The sequence below is a fragment of the Podarcis gaigeae genome (assembly GCF_964106915.1).
Source record: "Podarcis gaigeae genome assembly, chromosome: 6".
Classification (NCBI taxonomy): Eukaryota; Metazoa; Chordata; class Lepidosauria; order Squamata; family Lacertidae; genus Podarcis; species Podarcis gaigeae.
In genome coordinates, this window is record NC_139682.1 from 56,080,393 (window position 1) to 56,101,264 (window position 20,872).

Consider the following 20,872-nt stretch of genomic DNA (forward strand, 5'->3'; position numbering starts at 1 on the left):
GCCCACTGCTGAGTTTAGCCCCGCCCCCTCCCAGTTATCCCTGAAAGGAGTTCTTTGACAGAAAAAAAAGTTTGCCTCCATCTGCCCTGTACAGATGTCATTTTTCTTCAGGGTTTGCACCTGTGGAGACAGTTCTCACATTTCTTGGGTGGTGGTCTCATATTATGTGGTAATGGCAAATGTTTTGGTTGCAGATGATGAAAGCCATGAACAAGTCCAATGAGCATGTTCTAGCAGGTGGGGCATGCTTCAATGACAGGGCAGACTCTCATCTCGTGTGTGTGCAGAATGATGATGGGAACTATCAGACACAGGCCATCAGTATTCATAATCAACCGCGGAAGGGTGAGAGTTGCTGACAATGTATTCACCCCCCCATAAACAGTCTGCTGTTTGCATTGTTTTCTTGTTCATTGTTTTTTGCTTGTAAGCCCTTTTAATTTTATAAGTGCATGATGAGCAAAGAGCCCTAGTGCCTGAAGGCAGTTATGGCCTGAATGAGAGCCACTAAACTGAGACTGAAGCTTGATAAGACAAAGGCACTGTTGGTGATGGTTCACAGGTGAGAATTGGGTATATGGCCTATTCTGAACGAAGCTGCAACCCTTCCTGAAGCAACTGATTCATAAGCTGAGGGTGCTTCTAGAAGCTCACGAGGCTTCAATGGCAAGAGGTGCCTCAGCCCAGCTTCTGCTGGTTCATCACCAGGGCAGCCTAGCTGTATGGCCTGGTAACCTCACACTTAGACTACTGCAGTGTGCTCTATATGGGCCTGCCCTTGGAGATGCAGTTGGTGAAGAATGTGGCTGCAAAAGTCTTGACAGGTTCATATGTAAGTGATCTTTGACACTGGCTGCCTGGGCCCAATTTAAGGTGCTGGATTTGGTGTACAAAGCCATATACAGCTTGGGACCTAAGTACTTAAAGGAACAACTATCCCATTATATGCTGACGTTATTCTTTAAGATATGTGAGGGATGTCCTGCTTGCAGTTGCATGAACAACTGCAGTTGGTTGTATGCTAACAGTGAGCAGGGCCTTAATGGCACACTGGGTGGGGAATTCCTTCCCATAGGAGATACAATTGTTGCTCTCATAAACAGTTTTTCCTCTCATTAATAGTTTTATGTTAAGAGATTTTTTCATTCAGGCCTATGGAGATGTCTGATTTAAAGAAGTTGCTTCTCTGCTGCTGGATTACTATTTTGCAGTCTCCATGTTTTTAATGTCATAGCTGTAATTTTGAACCTTAATAAAATGTGTTATACTGCCCTGAGAAATTATGGGTTATAATTAATTTTAATATTAGTATTAATATTAATTGGAGCACTTTGTGCAAACACATTGAATACTATGCAGCTTTTCACTGCTTGTTTCCATTTGCCTCTCCATTTTAAAAGTCCATTTTTCATCTTTCTTACGCTACACACCATGGTGGGATTCATCAGCTATACTGTGATTTGAGATCCTGGCTTCTTTGTACTATCACAGCTTCTGAACTCAAGAGATAAAGGGAAACGCAAATGCTTTCAGTCTCTTCTCCACGTGTGTGGAGGAGGAATGGTATACATAGCTGGGATAGCTCAGTCAGTAGAGCATGGGACTCTTAATCTTGGGGTTGTGGGTTCGAGCTGCACTTTGGGCAAAAGATGCCTGCATTGCTGGGGGTTGGACTAGATGACCCTCATGGTCCCTTCCAACTCTACAATTCTGTGATTTGGTGACAGTGTGAAGCTTTTTTGTGGCTTGATTTTCTCCTGCTAAACAATGCTTTAGTGTTGCATCTGAAACAGGCCAATTAATTTGCTTTCTGAACCTTTCTCAGCCAGTAATGATTAGCATTTATTCAGCTGAACTTTACATTCTAGGTATATATGAATGCAGCACTCACAAATGAATTGTCTTTTCATCACTATAGGAGATCCCCTTTGCAGAGATACATATTCCTAGTTCACAACTGTGATGTTTACTTGATCTGGTGCTAAAGTCAACTAATGATCATCCTGTCACCACTTACGTTAAGAGATGGGTGGTAGATTCTATACCAGCTTCCAAACAGCCTTTGAAGGCAGCTCCATGTAAACATCCTTGCAATAATCCGATTTATGAAGCTTGAAAGCTTTTGTTCCAGCTGCTTAAACCAGATGCAGCTGATACTGAGCATGGGGGTCCACTGTGGCTTGCTCCTGAAGTCCTAAGAATACCCACAGATCTCCTTTTTGAAGGAGAGCAAATAACCATTTAAGCTTTTTGACTGGCCAGTTGTATGAAATACGTTTTCTGGAGGGAATTCTATATATGACTGTGAGTAATCTTGAACACTGCAACGGGGTGAGCTCTCGTCGTTCGGTCCCAGCTTCTGCCCACCTAGCAGTGCGAAAGCCCGTTAAAGTGAAAGTAGATAAATAGGTACCTCTCTGGTGGGAAGGTAAACAGTGTTTCCGTGCGCTGCTCTGGTTCACCAGAAGCGGCTTAGTCATGCTGGCCACATGACCCGGAAGCTGTCTTTGCCTATAGAGCGAGATGAGCATGCAACCCCAGAGGAGTCCATGACTAGACCTAACGGTCAGGGGTACCTTTACCTTTAATCTTGAACTGACTGAAAGATGCTGGAAGTAAAATCGCCTTTCACCCACAGCTAGTTGGATTCTGGGCATTGCACTGATTCTGCCTCTGGCTGATTTAAAAAAAAAAGTTCTATGAATTGCTCACATTATAAAATATCAGAGTGGTGCACAGAGAACTTTTATTCTATTTCCTTGCCATTATCTAATGCTTAAATTTTAGTAAGTAAAGAGGTTTTCATGAACAGCACACACCTCTTCATTCTTCAAGGAAAGTCCCCTTGCAGAACCTGTTTACTCAGGGCTGTGCTGAAGTAGTAATTTTCCCAGGACATCAAATTTTAAAGCTGTAGGATTACTTTTAGTGATCAGGTGGAAAATGTGGGTTTCTTTTTAATACTTGGACTTGCTAAAGTGTTTTACTTGGCTTAGAAAACGCTAATGAAAGGAGCTTTCCTCCATCATTGAATATTGGTAGTTGCATACATATTTTTTACATGAGCTTTGTTTGGGTTATTGGCTGCTTTGTTGCTGATCTAATTCTGAAACCTGGCTCTTATATACAGTGTCTTAATTTTAGAATTACTAACACATTACCTTGTTTTTTTACATTTTAATATAATTATATTTCTCATGTTTTTATCTTACATTGTTTTTAACTCCACATGTAATACTTAATATATTTTATTGTGTTTTATGTGTTTTCTTTTTATCTTCTCTACTGGTCATTGACTTAAACAAACAAACAAACAAACAATATGAATCTTATTCACGTCTCCCATTTGTTGCAGTGACTGGAGCTAGCTTCTTTGTGTTCAGTGGAGCTCTAAAGTCTTCTTCAGGCTATCTGGCAAAGTCCAGCATTGTAGAAGGTAAGTTTTGAGTCACCTTTCACCATGTACACTAGTTTCTTCTTGGTTAAATGTAACAGTGCTTCGGTGGTAGTTAGAACTTATCCTTGTTTACAAAACGTATTGCTATTTTTAAACTAAGTATTGGGTTCTTAGAATCTTAGACCAAGAGACAAGCTTAAATAAACAAGAAAGAGGATGTACTGACTCCTGTGCTTATCGTACCAGACGGTGGTGGAAAACTGAATGTGGATAATGTGATTTTATTTTTTTTAAGGAGTGAAAATGTTTGTGAGGATTTTAACACTAGAACAGGAATATAGATTATAGATAAGTAGTAGTTATGAAAAAGGCTCTTTTAAAGTTAATTTGTACTCCTGCTGTCAATACCAATTATATTGTGTATATATAATTTCTGTAAACTCCTTTTTTATGAAATGGCAATATAGAAGTAATTTAAAACAAATAAATAATGAAATAAACACCTGATGTTTCAGCTTAGGCTAATTTTGTATAATGTGCTGCACAATGTAGCACACAGAGTACATCCTGGAATGTTTTCTTTTGAGGGTGTGTGTGTTGGAGATTGGGATTGTGCTGTCCTATCCAGGCTTTGATTCCATTTTTATACCAAGGCCTAATCCATATAATTGTATGCCTTGATTTTTGTAGTGTATGGATTGTGCGGGCTGCACTGTCTACATATGATTTGCCCTAGGCAAATCTGAAATCCAGGGCTCAGGATTCCACCCACCTCCTATTAGCAAATGTATGTTCAAAAGTTTGGTTTAGGACTTGGATGTTTGCAGCATGAATCCACCGTACATTTGTTCTCTGGTTAAGAATACAGCTGTGGGCTGTTGTCCTGATTATGTCTTGTCCTACCTAGATGGAGTCATGGTCCAGATAACGGCTGAAAATATGGACTCCCTAAGGCAGGCTCTGAGGGAGATGAAAGACTTCACTATTGCCTGTGGTAAAGTGGATGCTGAAGAGCCTCAAGAACATGTGCACATTCAGTGGGTGGATGATGACAAAAACTTCAACAAGGGGTAAATATAGGAGTCTTTTCTTGATATTAAATAAGCTTGTTTGGTTTTATATGCTTTCTTGGTAAGGAAAAGGTGGCACATTCATCTACCTGTTTGCATGGAGTGCATGTTCATATTCCAGGAGGTGATATTCTTAAGGGGTATGAACTAGCACCTTCAAAATAATTAGCAGAGGGTGTTAGCTGATCTGACTCCCCAGAGGTGTTTTTTATTTTTAAAAAGCCTGCTGCTAAGGCCAGTTGTCTCACGAATTAATTTATCATATGTATATCTTGCTCTACAACATCACCTGAACACTTATTGAAGGTTAATGCTATAGGAACCAAGCTACCCCTTACAACCTGCATGAGAATCTTTGGTGTTTGAAATTTGTGTATGCACCATCTTTTGAGATGAATGCACAGGCATTGTGTCGACATACTGAGGGAAATCGCAGCAGCTGGTGCTTTTTGTCAGCATGTGTGTGAGTGTTCGAGGAGGAGACATATCCTTTGTTGTCTTAAAATAATTGCTGTAAAGAAATAGATAAGGTATGTTGAACCACCGAAGTAAGATATGTGCACGGGATGTTAACAGCTCTAACTGCATTTTATGCTTCCACATGTGGTGGCAATTACTTTTCAGTTGCAGGGGTTAACACACTGTTTGTTGTGTTAACTGTGTTACAGTTATTATGCTTCCCTAGAATGTCTTCAATGCAGTAGTAGAATGTGCTACATCCCCCCGCTGCAGGGACATTACTTCAAAGAGGCATTTATTCAGGATGCTGCCGTTGTAGTAGTATTCCAGATGACTTCCTGGGGTGTTCTGTGGTTTCACACAGACAATTATTTTTGTAGGTTGATGGGAGCAGCTTCCTGTTTACCTTTACAGCGGCATTAGCCTTAATCTTGCTTCAGTAGCTTGATGATTACCAAAACGAAAAAGGGAAGAGCTTTGCTACCGTGTGAAAAAGACTTCTGCATTAAAACAAACACTAAATGTTTACACTAAATGGTGGGGAACCTTAGGTCTGGGGGCAGAATATAGCCCTCCAGACCCCTTGTATCATCCTCCCACCCCATCCTCCCTGCTCCATGTATTCTTTGAGTGTTTTTGTCTGGCTTGAATGTGTCCTTGAATTGTTATCTCTTTCGTCTGCCTGCATTGATGTTGAGGGGAAAGGGTGTAGAAACCTTTCACATTTGTGCAGTAAGTTACATTCCAGTTGCTCCTAAAGGTAAGACTCATCTCCTGCCCCACCCACCACTGACACGCCTCTCACGAGAAAATGCAGTTGTCTGGTTGGAAAAAGTTCTGTGCCCTCGCAACCATACATTGTCCAAAGTGTTGAAATGTTAGGGTATTTGTATGGGGACAAAGACAGCTTTGAACTGTGTTTTTCTTTTTAAAAGGTTTCATAAGCATTCAAATGGTTATCTATTTACTGTATAGAGATGGGACCTTAGAAGTAATTTAGTCCAACTCCCTGATTAATACAAAAGGGCAATGGCAGCATCCCTGCCAGTACACCATTAAGCTCTGCTTCAGTACCATACACATGCTTTGCAACTGTACCGATCATATTTCTGGCTTTGGCTTTTCTGTGGTACAACTGGAAACACCGTTAACATGTGCAAAAGTGATTTGACCAGAAATGGTGGTAACAAAAAAGGTGTATGCAGAAGGCTCTCTCATACTACTTTGTGTGTCTGCACACAGTCCGTTTAACTGCTTGTGGTGTTATATTGCAATTTCCCCAATGTATATAAAATTGTCTTGATTGAAGGGACTTATTTTTCTGCATAGTCTTCTGATCTGGGTCTGTATTCTTAAATTCTGCTAACAAAAGTTTCTTACTTCCTCCTTTCTAGTGTTGTAAGTCCCATTGATGGAAAATCAATGGAGTCTATCACAAGCGTGAAAATATTCCATGGCTCAGAGTATAAAGCAAATGGGAAGGTCATTAGGTGGACAGAGGTGAGGAAGCAAAACTGTTTTTGTATGTTAATGCAGAAGTATTGCTTGATTTGGGGTGGGGGAAAAGCCATGTTAGCCCTCACCAAATACTCTGGTTGAATGTAAATGTGTTCTTTTAGATAGCCCAGGCTGAGACTCATTGTGTGGGGTCTACTATACAGGTCCCTGAACATAGCCTTGGGACTTAGCTCTGAAGGATATAGTACACTACTGTATAGAAGGCATCCTAGAAAAGACTCTTGATACATTTATTGGCAGTCCATCTACCCTAATTATTCTGGCTATTTCTTTCATACTGATGGGATGAGCAGAAACCTGAGGCTGAGTTTTTATTTGTTAAAATGTGACAAACTTCTAGATCTGATTATCAAGGAGATCTTAAATACTCCGCATAGATAAAAATTCCCAATGATATAAGGACATCTGCCCACCACCATGTCCTACTGGAAAATGCCCAAACTTTTCATCATTGGTTTGGTGCCCTTCTAGGTCTAATTACTTTCCCTCAATGGCCAAAATCCCTGCCATTAATTAGAGTAGAAAGCTTGCCCTCGTCACAGTGATCATTAGTTACAAGAATAGTATGTTATGGTACAGAAATTTAGAGACTGGAAAAATTATGTTTTTTTCAGGTTTTCTTTCTGGAAAATGATGACCAACACAATGGCCTAAGTGACCCTGCTGACCACAGCAGGCTGACTGAGAATGTGGCCAAGGCTTTCTGCCTGGCCTTGTGCCCTCACCTGAAGCTTTTGAAGGAAGACGGGATGACCAAGCTGGGTTTACGTGTTACGCTTGATGCTGATCAAGTAAGTGAACACATCTTGTGGGGAAAATTCTCTCCACATCTTTGGTGTTGGAAATTAAATAAGCTGGGACCTATTTTGGGGGTGGGGGAGATATGCTTTCTAACAGAATTGCTGCGACCCTAATGTAAAAACATGCAGATTGAGGTTACTGTACTATTCATTTCTTGAAAATGATTCTTCTTATTCAGTTCTTATTCACAAGCTCTTCCTGGACCCCACTTCCCTTTTTTGAACTGGAAAAGACCTCCTTTTGCACTTGTTTTTATGTCTGTTGTATTTCAGAAAGCTGAAAAAAGCCTCTTTTAAACTTCTGAGGGTGATTATTTGAAAAGCTCCAGGTTGGAGCCTATTCTGGATTATATTTCATGTAATCTTGAAGGCTTGCTTCAAGATCACAGGGTGGCCCTGCTTACCTGCATTCTTCCATGGATAAAATTTTATTAGCCGAGAACCTCTTCCGTCATGCTAAGGGATTGCTTTAGTCTCTAGTTTCAAAAGAAAATAATATTTTCTCTTTACTTACTTTTTAGGTTGGCTACCAGGCTGGGAGCAATGGGCAGCCACTGCCTGCTCAGTACATGAATGACCTGGACAGTGCCTTAGTTCCAGTGATTCATGGAGGGGCAGGCCAGCTGAGTGAGGGCCCAGTCATAATGGAGCTTATTTTTTATATTCTGGAAAACATCTCATAAGGACTTCATTTTCTGTTCAGACCTGTTCCAGCAGCAGCTGTATCTGAATCATTTGCACTTTAAAACTGGAAAAATTAAGCTTTTGTTAACACTATTATGAGGGGGTGGGTGCGTGATTGAGAACAGTTGTTCCATAATTCTGAATCGTCTATGCATTTGTCAACAAACAGGATCAGCGCAGCTTCTATACTACAAAATGGCTATGCTATCTTTGCAGCTAATACACTTCTGTTACGGATTAGAAACAAACAATGGTCATGTTTTAAGACAATTGCAGTCATGTATTCAATGCTCAAACGGGTGCAGAGATCACTGGGGAGTAAATAAAAGGAAAGGAAATGTAAACATTTCTGATGTTTGTAGATGAACTTATTATGAAGACCTCCATTCTGACCTCACTATACTGCCGCTTATGGTTAATTTCTCTAGACATTGAAATTATCGTTTACATTATCTTGACCAGATTATTGGTTGAAGTACCTCCAAGACATGTCGGAATATTCTATAGAGATGTACAGAGAAAGAAAGCAGCATGACTGAGGGTACCTTCTACGTCTGTCCCAAGCAAAGCAGAATCTCTCTAGAAGCTGTATGTAAATTACGCTTGCAGTTTTGTGTGTATAAATAGGGTAGTTTAACTTTATTTTTCTTTATTTGTGATAAAACTGTTCCCTAAGCCTGATGACATAGCAAAAATCTGCCCTCGTAAGTTTTGAGAGAGCCTGTCACAGGCGTGAGAATTGTTAGGCTTAAAAAAAATAAGTTACCATGGAAATTTGTTCTTTTTGTAGTTTGGCCCTGGGTTGTTGTTTTTTTAGGTAACTTTTTATTTTCCCATTTGGTGTACATTTATCCCCACCATTAAGCCTGCACTTATCTAACACTTTATAGTAGCAGCACTCTGTAAAGCTAGCCTGTGAAAACTGTAATAGTTTAGCTGCTGTTGCATGTTTTGCTTTCACTTCAGGCTGAGAAGTTTGCACTCTGTCTCACCTAAGACGGCACTTATGAGAAGAACAGCTTGAGCCCTTTCACTGCAGCGTACAAAGCTGGCAATGAGAGTAAGCAAAAGAACACGAGCACGTTCCTATTAAATCCAATTTCCATCCCTGAGCAACTGATAGCCCTGTGGAAAGAGCTGTGTCCACATAAGAGAGAAAGCAAACCTAAGCTTTAACAAGACACAGGCTGCTGTTATTCAAGGCTGGCCACCCACCCTCTATGGGTAAGGAGGACAGTCTGGCCTTTTAAAGAGCAATCTAAAATTGGAGCAGCATGGGCAAAATGGTGAGCATTCAAGGGTAAGGAGGGGACAGCAGTTGCTCCAAGCCTGTCAAGAAATTATTTTTTTAAAGCAAACATATAGCAGTGAGAGCTGTAATAGTTAACTTTCCTCTGTGGGTAGGAAATCATAGTTGAGCAAGGTGCTACTGCTTGCCTAAGATTAGTAATAACAAAAAAAGCCCTCCTAGTACAACCTATGTAAACTGCAACTAAAACATAAGGAAGTCAAGGCATTAGAACTAGACCCCAAATTAAATGGCTGGAGAAGTTAACCCCACCTGAATACAAACACTTCTACTGAATTTATTAATGGTGGGCCATTTGTTATGAAGACAGTTAAATTCTTAGCCCATGCTGAACCTGAAAAGAACTCAGGTGCTCAATATTCTGCCCTGGGAGACAGGGTGGGCATAAAGAGGCTCCTTTGCAGAAGAAGGGCCTTACCTGCTCTTTCTTTTCCTTGCATATAAAAAGTTGCTTTTAAATTTTACTTCCTTCTGTGACAACGTTCAATTTTACAGACGGAAGCTCAACTCTATTTAGATTTTACATGGCTGCAGTAGATTCCTACTTCAAGAGATGGCATTCCAATTTCACCACAGAAGTAGCTTTTTCAATGACTTTGTTTTGCTATTAAACTTACTGATAGAGGGAAAATACTGACTTTTCCTTCCTCCTTTCCCCCCTGCAGAAAAACATTTGTTTGGGTTATGTTTGTGCAAAATGCTATTGACTGACTGGTTTGCTTCAACCATAGCCTTTAAAATGACCTTAAAATTTACCATATTGTTAAGAAATGAGTACTTGTTTAAAGAGAAAAATGTACTTTTAAAATTCAGTTACACTGCAAAAGACTGCATATTATATTTTTATTTTCAACATGTAGTTTTGTATATTAAATTTATTAAAATTAAAAACTGAATATTGTATTGTCTCTATCCACTTAAGATAAACAATCTCTGCCTGATTGGCAGACTTAGTTCTATATTCAGGTACACACCTAGGTTTAACATTCTAGAAAACAGGCAACTCTTTCTTTTGTCAAATTACTGTTTCAACTTACACCCAAATGCTGTGCTTCTCAAAATCCTTAAGCAGTAAAAAGTTTAATTCTTCCTCTCCACTGAAAAAGAACACAAGAACATGGGCAGATTGAGGAAAACAGCTTAATAATAAATCAGCTACTAGCCATCTCAATATGGTATGGGCCTTTCCAAAAGGCTCGTGATAATGTTGCTTTAGAGCAAGGTTATGGGTAAACTTACAGAGAAAGAGGGGGGGGGGAATGCAGTGATGGCTTTAAAAAAAAATTCATTCCAGGCAATGTCAAATGCATATTCATGCTGCTGTTAACAGTAATATGCTTAACCTAATGCTGTGTGCAAGAATAGAATTTATTCCAGGGCTAGGAAACACAATCTTATTTGCAAGTTTACATGAAAAACTTCCATTGCTGCAGCCCATTCTTAGTATATTGTCAGCCATTAAAACCAAACCTTTTTGCCCTCGCCTGCAAACATGCCCTTTGCATAAGACAGCAGCCCAATGGGTAACAGTCACGTAGTACTAACATTGCTACTTTCAGCAAGGTTTAAGGTAGGTCTATCTTTGTGGATCAGCACCTTCTTTCCCAGTAGTAGACTTACAAAGCTTACCAACTCATACTATATGATAGTTATGAAAATAAAGATGTTATGTTCAGTAGTGCATTCGTTGAACATCTTTGGTGCTTGCAGAAGCTCTATGTATAAAGTCCATTCTGCAGCTTTTAGCATTTCTGTATCTGTGGGTGACAAGAAAAAAAAAATAGGAATGTTGCTTTAGAGGAATAATGGAAGGATTAATGAAAGATGATCAAACATCCATGATAGAAGTACAGAGTCTTCCTAGTGTGCTCTCAAACATTAACTGAAGGCAAGTCCACTCAAGTATAAAGTTTTAGAAATTTATAAGGGACCGCAACCCTTCTTTAAGGATTCCTTCTTGTGGCTACATTGTCCTTTTGTTGGATAGTGACTCATTTTAATTTTAAAGATGAATCGTTTGCTATCTTGCATATTTTAAAAAAGAAAACTGCTTCATGCATGTATCTATAGAATACATTCACTTGTGGTAATCAAAGCAAAATCTTGAGATTGCTCATGCCAGTTGCCATCCTAAAAGACAGATGTACATACCTTAGGTGGAACTAATGTTCAAGGACTAGCCAGTTTTCTGTAATTGTTTGAAGATCTTGCCCACTTAGTGGCTCCCTGAGTCTCACTTTTACTTCTAGTTTCCCTCCAGTAGGCTTCCTGCCATCCAAAACCTAGACACAGAAGCAACATGAGAAGTTTAATCACAAGAGACATAACCTGCAATTGGCTTTGAACATTCAGTAGGGTTTTGGACTTCACTTGTGGCAGCTGTATGTATGGCAGGTGGGATCCAAAACAAAAAGTTCAGTGTGGATTGCTCAGTCATATTCTCTAGGATATGGGAAAAAACCCTGTTAGTCAGCATTTCCTGGCTGGTGAGCACATTTGGTCCTCATTGGGGGGGGGGGGTTTGCAAAGGGGATTGTCTCGTGCCCGTAGGTTTTTTTCACTACTATATTCCCCCCTACTTTTGCCAACCTTGGTGTTTCCCTGTAGCTGCTAGTACTTCTTCTTTGGTGGAGGTGGCAGGGGGTGGGGATGGCCTAGACCACCAACAGTGCTTATGTTGGAGCATCAAACAGGGAATGATACTACAAAGTTTACATGGCCAAACATTAGCATCATTAATTCCTTTCAGATCCTGATTTGTCACAGGAAGCCAACAAATTACCCCCCCCCCCCTTGATAGAAGTGGTTTGGCATGGCATCCCTTCTGGAGAGGATAAAATTGCCAAATTGTAGGCAAATAGGCAACATTTTAAAATGGTTTAAAAAAAATATGAAATGTAACTTTTCAGAATTGGATGAAATTTGCAAGAAGGTTTACCCTTTCTGAGGGCAGCAGTCCCACCAAATTTCAGAAGCTGCAGCTGTTTCCCCACAAGGCTAATAGGTAGAGTTTAGAGTGGATTAAAAAAATCACTTCATATCCTTGGGTTTTTTTGTGGGTAATTGCCATTGTAGTAGGAAACCTGCCAGATTACTGACAAATAGAGCTAGGTGCTTTTGTGCTAAGCACCTTTTGGGATGGGAAGAACTAAAAGTAGGGGAACCTTCCAGGTAAAATATTTCCCTCTGATTCAAAGCTTGACATGTCAGCCACAATATAAGCTCTCCTTTTCCCTGTTGCATAATCAAGTTTAGAGACATGACTTTTGTTTTCAGCAGCATTTTCTAAAAAATAACTGACTGAGGTGTCACAAAGGCCTTTGGCGGTTCCTGCTTTGCCTAGAGAAAAAAAATATCTCTAAGGCATCCCGTATCGCATCAGAAATTGGAATTAAGCTGAATATAATGTGTATATCTAATATCTGAACATAGGTACCACTTTTTTCAAAGTGGCACAGCACCAGTTGCAATGCATAAAAGCTAATTCCAGAGGTGTTTACATACACACAAGGGAGAGAGACTGTAACTGGATCTCTCCGCCACAGTCCAGTAGAAGCAAACTTGGCTCTCCAAGCTTCCCTACTCCTTTGCTGCCAGAATTCCCTGTGGTCATCACTCTCCTCCCTTCCTTAGGACTTTTGGGGAGCTATGTTGGTCAGCACACTATTTTTGTGCTACCCCCAACAACATCCTTGGAAAATTCTAGTTGTGCCTTAAGGAAGACCTGCATCCCCATGGGCAACCCTAGTTTCCAAGCACATTTATATCAGCATATGGCAGGTACAGCACCATCCTCATGAGAATGGACGAAAGCTGTGCAAGTAACGAAACTCCTATGAATGAGGAAAGTCAGTGCAGCATATCCTGTTTTACAAACACACTTTCAGCAGGACTACTGTGCAAAGAAGAAGAAAAAGGTAGTCCTTACCACAGCTTTCTTTGAGAACATGAAAGGTACGGTACCTCAATAATTTCTCTGATTTCACATTCAAATTCCAGTTTGTCCAGTTTCAAGTGTGCTGTCCCCACTTGCTTGTCACTTCTGAAAAAGGACCTGGGGAAGGGGAGGCATGTCAGTGCAAGATTCAGTTTCTTCTCCTAACTTCCACGATGGGAATTGGCAAAAGAACCCCAAAGACTCTCAGGATCTCAAATTGAGACACAGATCCTTCCCAACTCATACCTCCAAGGTTAAAAGCGGGTTATAATGCCATTGTTCAGTAGTGCTACCAACAAAAGCCGTAGGCAGGGGTAAAAAATATTTTGCACTGTATAAACTAGAGAGCAGAATGATGTTAAAATGAACAAAAATCGCTAGTGTTATGTTCAGTGATCAGACGTGTTTTAGGCTAAGGAAGCAACTGAATGGAACAACCTATTTATTTCCAAATACACCTAAAGATCATGGCTTGGTTCACAAAAAAATAACAGTGCAGAAGGGGAGGGGATTCCCAGGTGCACAGGGAAAAGGCCCAATGCATTTTGATGAAAGTCTTCAGCAGCACTGAGAGGCAAAATTGTAAACACAGCAGCAGCAGCAGTAGCAGTGTGCTTCCTGCAGGCTCCCTCACTTTCAAGTGAGTACAGATTTGGAGACAGAGCTTGCAGAAAAGCAGAGCAGTAGTGCTTCTCAGTGGCTCTGAAGACTTTCCTCAAAACATGTCAGGCCTAATAAACTATCTCCCTATGAGCTCTGCCCCCACCCCTTCTGTTAGGAGGAGCCACAGCAAGGCTTGAGCTTATCTGCTCCTATTTGTTTGAGTGCAAGGAAAGATTAGAGGCTTCTGCTTCTAGTCTGCAGCAAATTGCAAGTGCTCTTCAGCTGTTAGTCCCATGAAAGGGCTACTGTGGTGGAAGGGGCTGTGGCAGGGACACGTTTTTAATACTACCGTCAAAAGCCATATGAGTCTTTCTGTCCCTGAAGTTCATAGCACAACTTCTGAAGCGGGGGTCCTGTTCTGGGTGTGGAGGCTTCAGACCTCAGAAATTACACCCCAACATGGCAAGGGGGGGAGATTCCATGTGACTTTGGAAGGTGGGGTGAAAAGTACAGCCTTGCTACACCCTTCATGTGAATGGCTCCCGAAATCCCTCAAATCACCTTCAAAGGTTCTGGTTGCTGCATTTGGACAAAAGGGCAAACTAGAAAGAAAAGCTCTCCCTTGCATGCAAAGGAAGGAGCATGCAATCCTGCTAATGGCCTGTCATTTCATCTGAATCAAACCCACTTGTGGGGCTTGCCATAGTGTGAACTTAAGAACAGCAAACTCACCTATGGCCCTCCCTCTTACAGCTTAAAAATAGTATTGCCTTCCACACTTTTTGGCCACTAGAAATTTTGGATGCATGCTTACAAGAGACATGAGACCACTCCCGCAAACAGATCCTATTAATATTCTTTCCCACTGTTTTCTTCTAGCCTAAACAATCATACACCCCATCCCAATGAAGACACTTGTACAATCTTAAAACTATACACCCGTGAAACAGGAACTAAGTTGTAGGCCATGCTATATCACAATTATACATCATAGTGCTTATTATAAGCAAATTATTTTGGCCACAAAGGAATCCTTTCAAACAGTTTATTTAACGCCAGACAACTTGACAGTAAAGGCCATGCTGCAAATAAGGGCAGCTATTCTTACTGTTATATGCCAAATTGTCTTAAGATATTCAGTGTGAGATACAGATGTAGCCTTGTAGTACTCAACCAAAAGGAGAAAAGCATCTGAAGTTCATCATGGAAGATTTCCACCCTCCCGCACCACAACAGTCATGTGGGTCCATGTCCTGTTTCAGCTGTGGCTTAGATCCCTTGGGGGCAACAGGCATCAGAAGCAGTATACTGGCCTGCTTGGCAAAGGGGATTCTGTGTTTTGATATGGAATCAGCACAAAAATGCATTAAGGTCTACAGGATGAAAAGATTGACAGCCCCTGATCCCTGCTGAACTGCCATCCTTAGTATACAGGCCTAGTTGTATAGAGCCAAAATTCTCAGGAGTTTTCACAGCTTTTGGCTTTACTAGAGTATTAAAGGTAAAGGTAAAGGTACCCCTGCCCGTACGGGCCAGTCTTGACAGACTCTGGGGTTGTACACCCATCTCACTTAAGAGGCCAGGGGCCAGCGCTGTCCGGAGACACTTCCGGGTCACGTGGCCAGCGTGACATCGCTGCTCTGGCGAGCCAGAGCCGCACACGGAAACGCCGTTTACCTTCCCGCTGGTAAGCGGTCCCTATTTATCTACTTGTACCCGGAGGTGCTTTCGAACTGCTAGGTTGGCAGGCGCTGGGACCGAGCAGCGGGAGCGCACCCCGCCGCAGGGATTCGAACCGCCGACCTTTCGATCGGCAAGTCCTAGGCGCTGAGGCTTTAACCCACAGCGCCACCTGCGTCCCAACTAGAGTATTAACAACACCCAAATACAGCGCCTGTCAGTCATCTAAGAAGATCAGGCAGAAGACCAATATTACGCGACTGTAGTCTAAAAGTTCAAGCACTGCAAATGTCTGAAAGACGTATCTGCTGCATATGAGCAAATCTCTACAAAGACTTCAAAATAGTTCCTTCCCATATTCTCAATTATATCTTCAGCTACCCTGTAGCTAAAAATTTCAAACACACAATGATGCCTACAGATTGTATGCGACAAAGAGTTACATTTTTTTTAGCTCCAAAAGAAATCTGGGAATTGTTTTAAAGCAGAATTAACAAAGTCCTTGAGCTCAAGCAATCAAACTGTTTCCCATTAGGCATGAACCCCTACTCACCCTTTGTGGAAGATTTCAAATTTAATTCCTTTAGCCTGAATCGCTCTTCGGAAACCTCTGTGATTTCGGTTAATGTTCAGCTTGAACAGCTGATCATATTCTGGAAATGCACAGACAGATAATCAGATACAAACAGCTGATGAGACGACTCTGAACCAAATAAAAGATCAAGAAAAGCATGTGGTCAACACCTCAAAATAAGCAGGTGGGAGATATTTTGCCATGGAAAAGCCTTTCAATCAAGTAGGCCCCACAGGTGCATATCTGAGAGGTACAGATTGTACTGAATGACAAAGTGACTTGGTCCCTACGTTTTCCTTTGCGAGAAGAAGAAGCCATGACAAAGGACTGCAAGTCCTTATGTATATTACCCTATTCAGTAAGTTTTATTTTTTTTAAAAAAAAACCTGCAAAAAAGTGCTACAGGATTCATGCTAAATAGCTGTGAAATAATAGATCCCAAACAATTCTATGCAGTTGGGGGTAAGAGGATGACATCTTTTCTGTGGCAAAATGAACAGCAATGTTGGATTTCTAAGGGACAGAATGCAGAATGATCCAAATATTCCAGGTACAAGTCCTTCTGGAGTCGTATAGCTCAGTAGCAGAGCATGCACAGAGTTCCAGGCCCAGCCTTTGGCCATCTCCAGTTAGCCTGTTGAGAGCTGCTGCCACTATACAGAGCAGTGTTGCAAGTTAGGTTAACACCGTCACAGATGCGGAAATCACTTAATTAAGAAACCCACAATACAAAATTACTACTGCTCTGAAATGAGAGTCTTTGAATTCTGTTCAGGTAGCCGATGCAAACATAAAATGGAACTAACCCTTTTCAGCCTAGCTCTGAAATGAAAATCCAAGAAAAGACAACGTAACGATGGCAATAATAGTATAAGCATATGCACCCACCTGGGCAGTTGGTGTTTTTTATCACTGATGTTTTACTTTTCTGAGCTTGCTCCTGTTTTAATAAAAGCAAAACATGGGTTAACAAAACCCTAAAACTAAACACCTACAGCCATACACCATTAATATTCAGCAGAAATCACAACATCTTTGTTTGCTTTTCATTTGGAAAGAAAGTCCTGCATAAGTGTAGATAAAGTTTTCTTGGGCACAGCCCATTCAATATGGAACAAAATGCAAATACTGAGATTCAATACGAAATATACAAGAGATAGAAACAAATGGTGCATGGGGATGTTAAAAAGATAGGTTAGATCCAATGCTAGCATTGCAACCACCATTCAGTCATTTTGCTTTGCTGTAGAACAAGAGCCTGGTGCAGGTAGATTTCTCCGGGACCTTTTCATTTGTCTTCCTTGTCCCCAAGAAGGGAATGGGTATGGATCTTCAGAGGTTGCAACCAACGTGCTCCAAAGAGATTGTTTAGCAATTACTATTCTTTTTAACAACCCAATCATACAACAAAACAAATTAACTTCTAGCCCAAAGCACAGAAGAAGTCTCTAGGGAGTGAACAAGGACAAGGTGACCCAATTACTGCCAGCACTTCTAGATGATATCCTAGTTATCAAGCAACATAGCCCTTTCTCTATTTCAGAGGCGGCTCCTTCCCCAGCTGCCTCTCAAGCATCACATATACAACCCTATTAGAAATGCCATTCTTTTTTCTACTGTGATAAGGCCACCAGAGATGCCACCAGTGACCCTGCCTTCCTAACTATTCTCAGAAAAGCCAGTGGGGTTCTCTGTCCTTGCCTTTACTTGTGAAGACCAAGCTCTGCCCCCCCGCCCCACCATGGGCTGGTTGCTCTAAAGCAGGGATGTGTAAGTCAAGCCACTTTAGAGGAGCACCTTTTCACTTTCGTTAATTCAAGAGAGCTGAAGGGTGGCATAATGGTTAGAGTGTTGAGCTATGACCTGGGAGACCAGGGTTAGAATTCCCACTCAGCCACGAAGCTCACTGAATGACCTTGGGCCAGTCACCACCTCCCAGCCTAACCTACTTCACTGGGTTGTTGTTAAGATAAAACGGGGATGAGAATGATGTGCACCATCTTGAGCTCCTTGGGAGAACAGGTGGTATATAAATGTAATAAGCTCATTCCTGTGTATCTCCCCCCCCACCTCAGTGATTTCTTTTCAGCCTTGTTAACCCCCTTTAACACATTCTTTCCCCTCCTGATCTCTCTGTATCCTTGTTTTTTCCTCTCTGTTTCTCATTAACACCCATGATCGTCTCTTTGCAGCACCATAGATCTTGCTTTGTCCCGATCTCTTTTGTCTCAGTTATCCCACTCACTTCAAAAGTTGATAGGGCTTCTCTGCACCTTTATTTTATGCTCTGCTTCTACCCCTCTCCTGATATTTACACGGCTGCTCGCTTAACGCAGCAGCAATGCACAAGTCATCCATTCTCCCAGTCTTTGCATATATTACATGGCGGCAAACTGAGGGTTTGCATCTGAATATACTTGATAGGGAACTGTCACCCTAGGGCCTAAAAATTAAGGAGGGAGCAAAAGCCTTGATGTGTACTCACTGTATTCGGGTAATGGAATTCAAATTTCACAAATGCGTCCAAATCATTGGGTGCCACACCTGTGCAAAGAGAGGAATTTAGCTGAGCAAACAGCCGCAGAAACAAAAAGAAAAATGGGCCAAATCTTATGAACACAAGACTGCTGATTATCTCACAGGAAAGAAGAGGCCTCTACTCAGAGATGTTTGTTCCCGATTGTGACCCAATTTGCTTGATAAAAACAAAATGATCCTAACTAGTGATTAACAGAGGTCAAGTTCTCAGCTCTATCAGCTGCAGGGAAGATTGCAGAGCAGGAAGGAATCTTAAAAAATCATGTCAATGGTAGACTACCTGGTGGAGCTGGTAGATTTATTCCTCGGACAATGATAAGATGCATTTCTGTGCTACTGAGTTCAGAAAATATTCTACAAAGCAAACAAAAAGAAAAAGTTTACTCCAGCAATCTGGAAGTACTGCAATACCAAATGTAGTGAACATGTAGAAATAGGAATCATGAAGAAATACACAGCATGCTTGCTTTCTGACAACTAATTGCAGGGTGAAAACATGGTTTGTTGTTAGTTTATGAACCACAAAGCCTTGCTTGACCATGGTTTGTTTGGTCACTGCAGCCCAGGCACTCTCCAAGCTACAGAGGCACAAGGCAAGAGTAGCTGGAAAACCAACTAGCCTTGTCTGTTTGCCTACTGAACAAGCTGCAACTTAGTATTACATATGCAAACACAGGCAACATCAAGATATGAACAAAGCTAAAGCCCTTAGACTCCAGGAGCTGGGGGAGAGTGGTCCCATTTTCGTGGCAACCCCACATTAACTGAAATGCCTAGTTTCCACTATAAAACATTGGTCACTTTTTTGGGAACAGAAATTCACAGTATTCCAGGTAGCTTGTAAGGTTCAGAAAGGTTTTGTAAAGCTCATCTATCTACAGAGATAAGACATTTGAAACCTTCCCATCTTTTGGACATCCATACCTTACAATTTTAAAGGTTCTCTCTTCAAAGTGGTGGCTTGGGGGATCCAGCCCCTGGGCCTCTGCAAGCTGTAAGATGTCCAGATCTTTTTTACAAATCTGAGCCAGCTTCTCAAACCTGAAACGCAACACAGAAATACACAACATATGGTAAAAGTGAGAAAGATCAGGAAGCACATTGCCAGAGCTGCTCTGGTTTCATTAATGTTATCAGTGGGTGGCTGCTAAACTCATGGAGGCAGCTCCTACTCAAATGAGAGAATGGCTGGGCTCCACTTAAGGCAGAAATAGCTCCTTGCCAGAGGTCAATGGGAAAGCTGTCTAGAAACTGATCAAGCCGGTGGAGCACCAGAAGGACTTAGCTTTCATTACTGATGGGATTTGGGAGCTACCTTCATCAAGCAAGCACAGGGAGCAGAACACTGGTTGCTCACCATGAAATTTCCTTCTTGTTTGACATATGGAGACACCCACCATGTAGGCTGCAATTCTCCAGCCCACCCAACGTAGGGACATGACATTGAGCTTCCCCTCAAGTGAAAAAGTCAAGTTACACTTTACATAGTTAAGATGGGAGGAACAACTTTTTCCCCAGCCACAAAATGACTAGACCCAAGGCATAAAAGCAAAATTCATTCTGCCAAGTGGAATTTGTATTGCACCCAATTGAGATGTGCCTTCAATGCTAAACTCATAATAAACCTACCGGGAAGTTTCAGATACATTTCCCAGATGTGTGAACTGCTTCGAATACTGCAAACATTTCTATTAACAGAAAAAAGGAGGGGGAAGTCAGACCACAAGCTACCTTCAAAAACTGATCTGAGAGAGAAGCTGGCCATGTTCAGACAATCAAATCTCTTCAATAAGCTGAAATAAACATATGCAGTCGTTGCCTTCTGGGCAACCCAACCCAGCTCCAATGAAGCATTCCACAAGTGAGTATACAGTCATCTGCATAAAATCTGCTGCTGGGTTATAGTATTAGTACAATAACTCACAGATGTTAACACTGCCACTAGAAGTTCTCTCGTTTCCTCTTAAAAACACACATACAGAGGACATATAAAGAAGGCAGCAACTTTTTCTGAGCACCTTTATTTTCAAATCACTTTTGAAAGGAGAGGGTCACTGATGCTTGTGCATATATCACAAAAGAACAACAGTTTAGAGTTGTATGCAAAATAGGCCAGTTTAAAGTATAGAGAAAGCCACTCCCGACATAAGGAGGGGGGGGTTGCAGGCTCACGCCCACCTACATCCGCGTGGGGCTGGCTGTGGCCCCACGCGACTTGGGAATCCTCGGGCTGCGTCATTCCCTGCGCCAGCCAATCAGCTGGCGACAGGGGCGGGGCTAAGCGGGTCATTTAAGGTCGGGGG

At 41.5% G+C, this 20,872-nt stretch overlaps 2 protein-coding genes across 8 annotated transcripts in view; one reads left to right on the forward strand and one right to left on the reverse strand.

The window, feature by feature from the left end:
• ZFYVE9 (zinc finger FYVE-type containing 9) overlaps positions 1-10,128 on the forward strand; it is a 51,995-nt gene extending 41,867 nt beyond the window's left edge. For all 5 annotated transcript variants that reach the window (XM_083742321.1, XM_083742324.1, XM_083742322.1 and 2 more), the window contains 6 exons: positions 195-345; positions 3,356-3,436; positions 4,305-4,467; positions 6,321-6,426; positions 7,059-7,235; positions 7,766-10,128. In XM_083742321.1, coding sequence (XP_083598447.1) covers positions 195-345; positions 3,356-3,436; positions 4,305-4,467; positions 6,321-6,426; positions 7,059-7,235; positions 7,766-7,927 — 840 coding nt within the window. In that variant the 3' untranslated portion in view covers positions 7,928-10,128. The remainder of the gene's footprint in view (positions 1-194; positions 346-3,355; positions 3,437-4,304; positions 4,468-6,320; positions 6,427-7,058; positions 7,236-7,765) is intronic.
• The window catches only part of CC2D1B (coiled-coil and C2 domain containing 1B), a 41,021-nt gene continuing 30,212 nt past the window's right edge, over positions 10,064-20,872 (reverse strand). For all 3 annotated transcript variants that reach the window (XM_083742360.1, XM_083742362.1, XM_083742361.1), the window contains exons 17-25: positions 20,199-20,257; positions 19,494-19,610; positions 18,850-18,923; positions 18,517-18,575; positions 16,920-16,971; positions 16,011-16,110; positions 13,201-13,291; positions 11,389-11,519; positions 10,064-10,994 (exon numbers count right to left, since the gene is read on the reverse strand). In XM_083742360.1, coding sequence (XP_083598486.1) covers positions 11,400-11,519; positions 13,201-13,291; positions 16,011-16,110; positions 16,920-16,971; positions 18,517-18,575; positions 18,850-18,923; positions 19,494-19,610; positions 20,199-20,257 — 672 coding nt within the window. In that variant the 3' untranslated portion in view covers positions 10,064-10,994; positions 11,389-11,399. The remainder of the gene's footprint in view (positions 10,995-11,388; positions 11,520-13,200; positions 13,292-16,010; positions 16,111-16,919; positions 16,972-18,516; positions 18,576-18,849; positions 18,924-19,493; positions 19,611-20,198; positions 20,258-20,872) is intronic.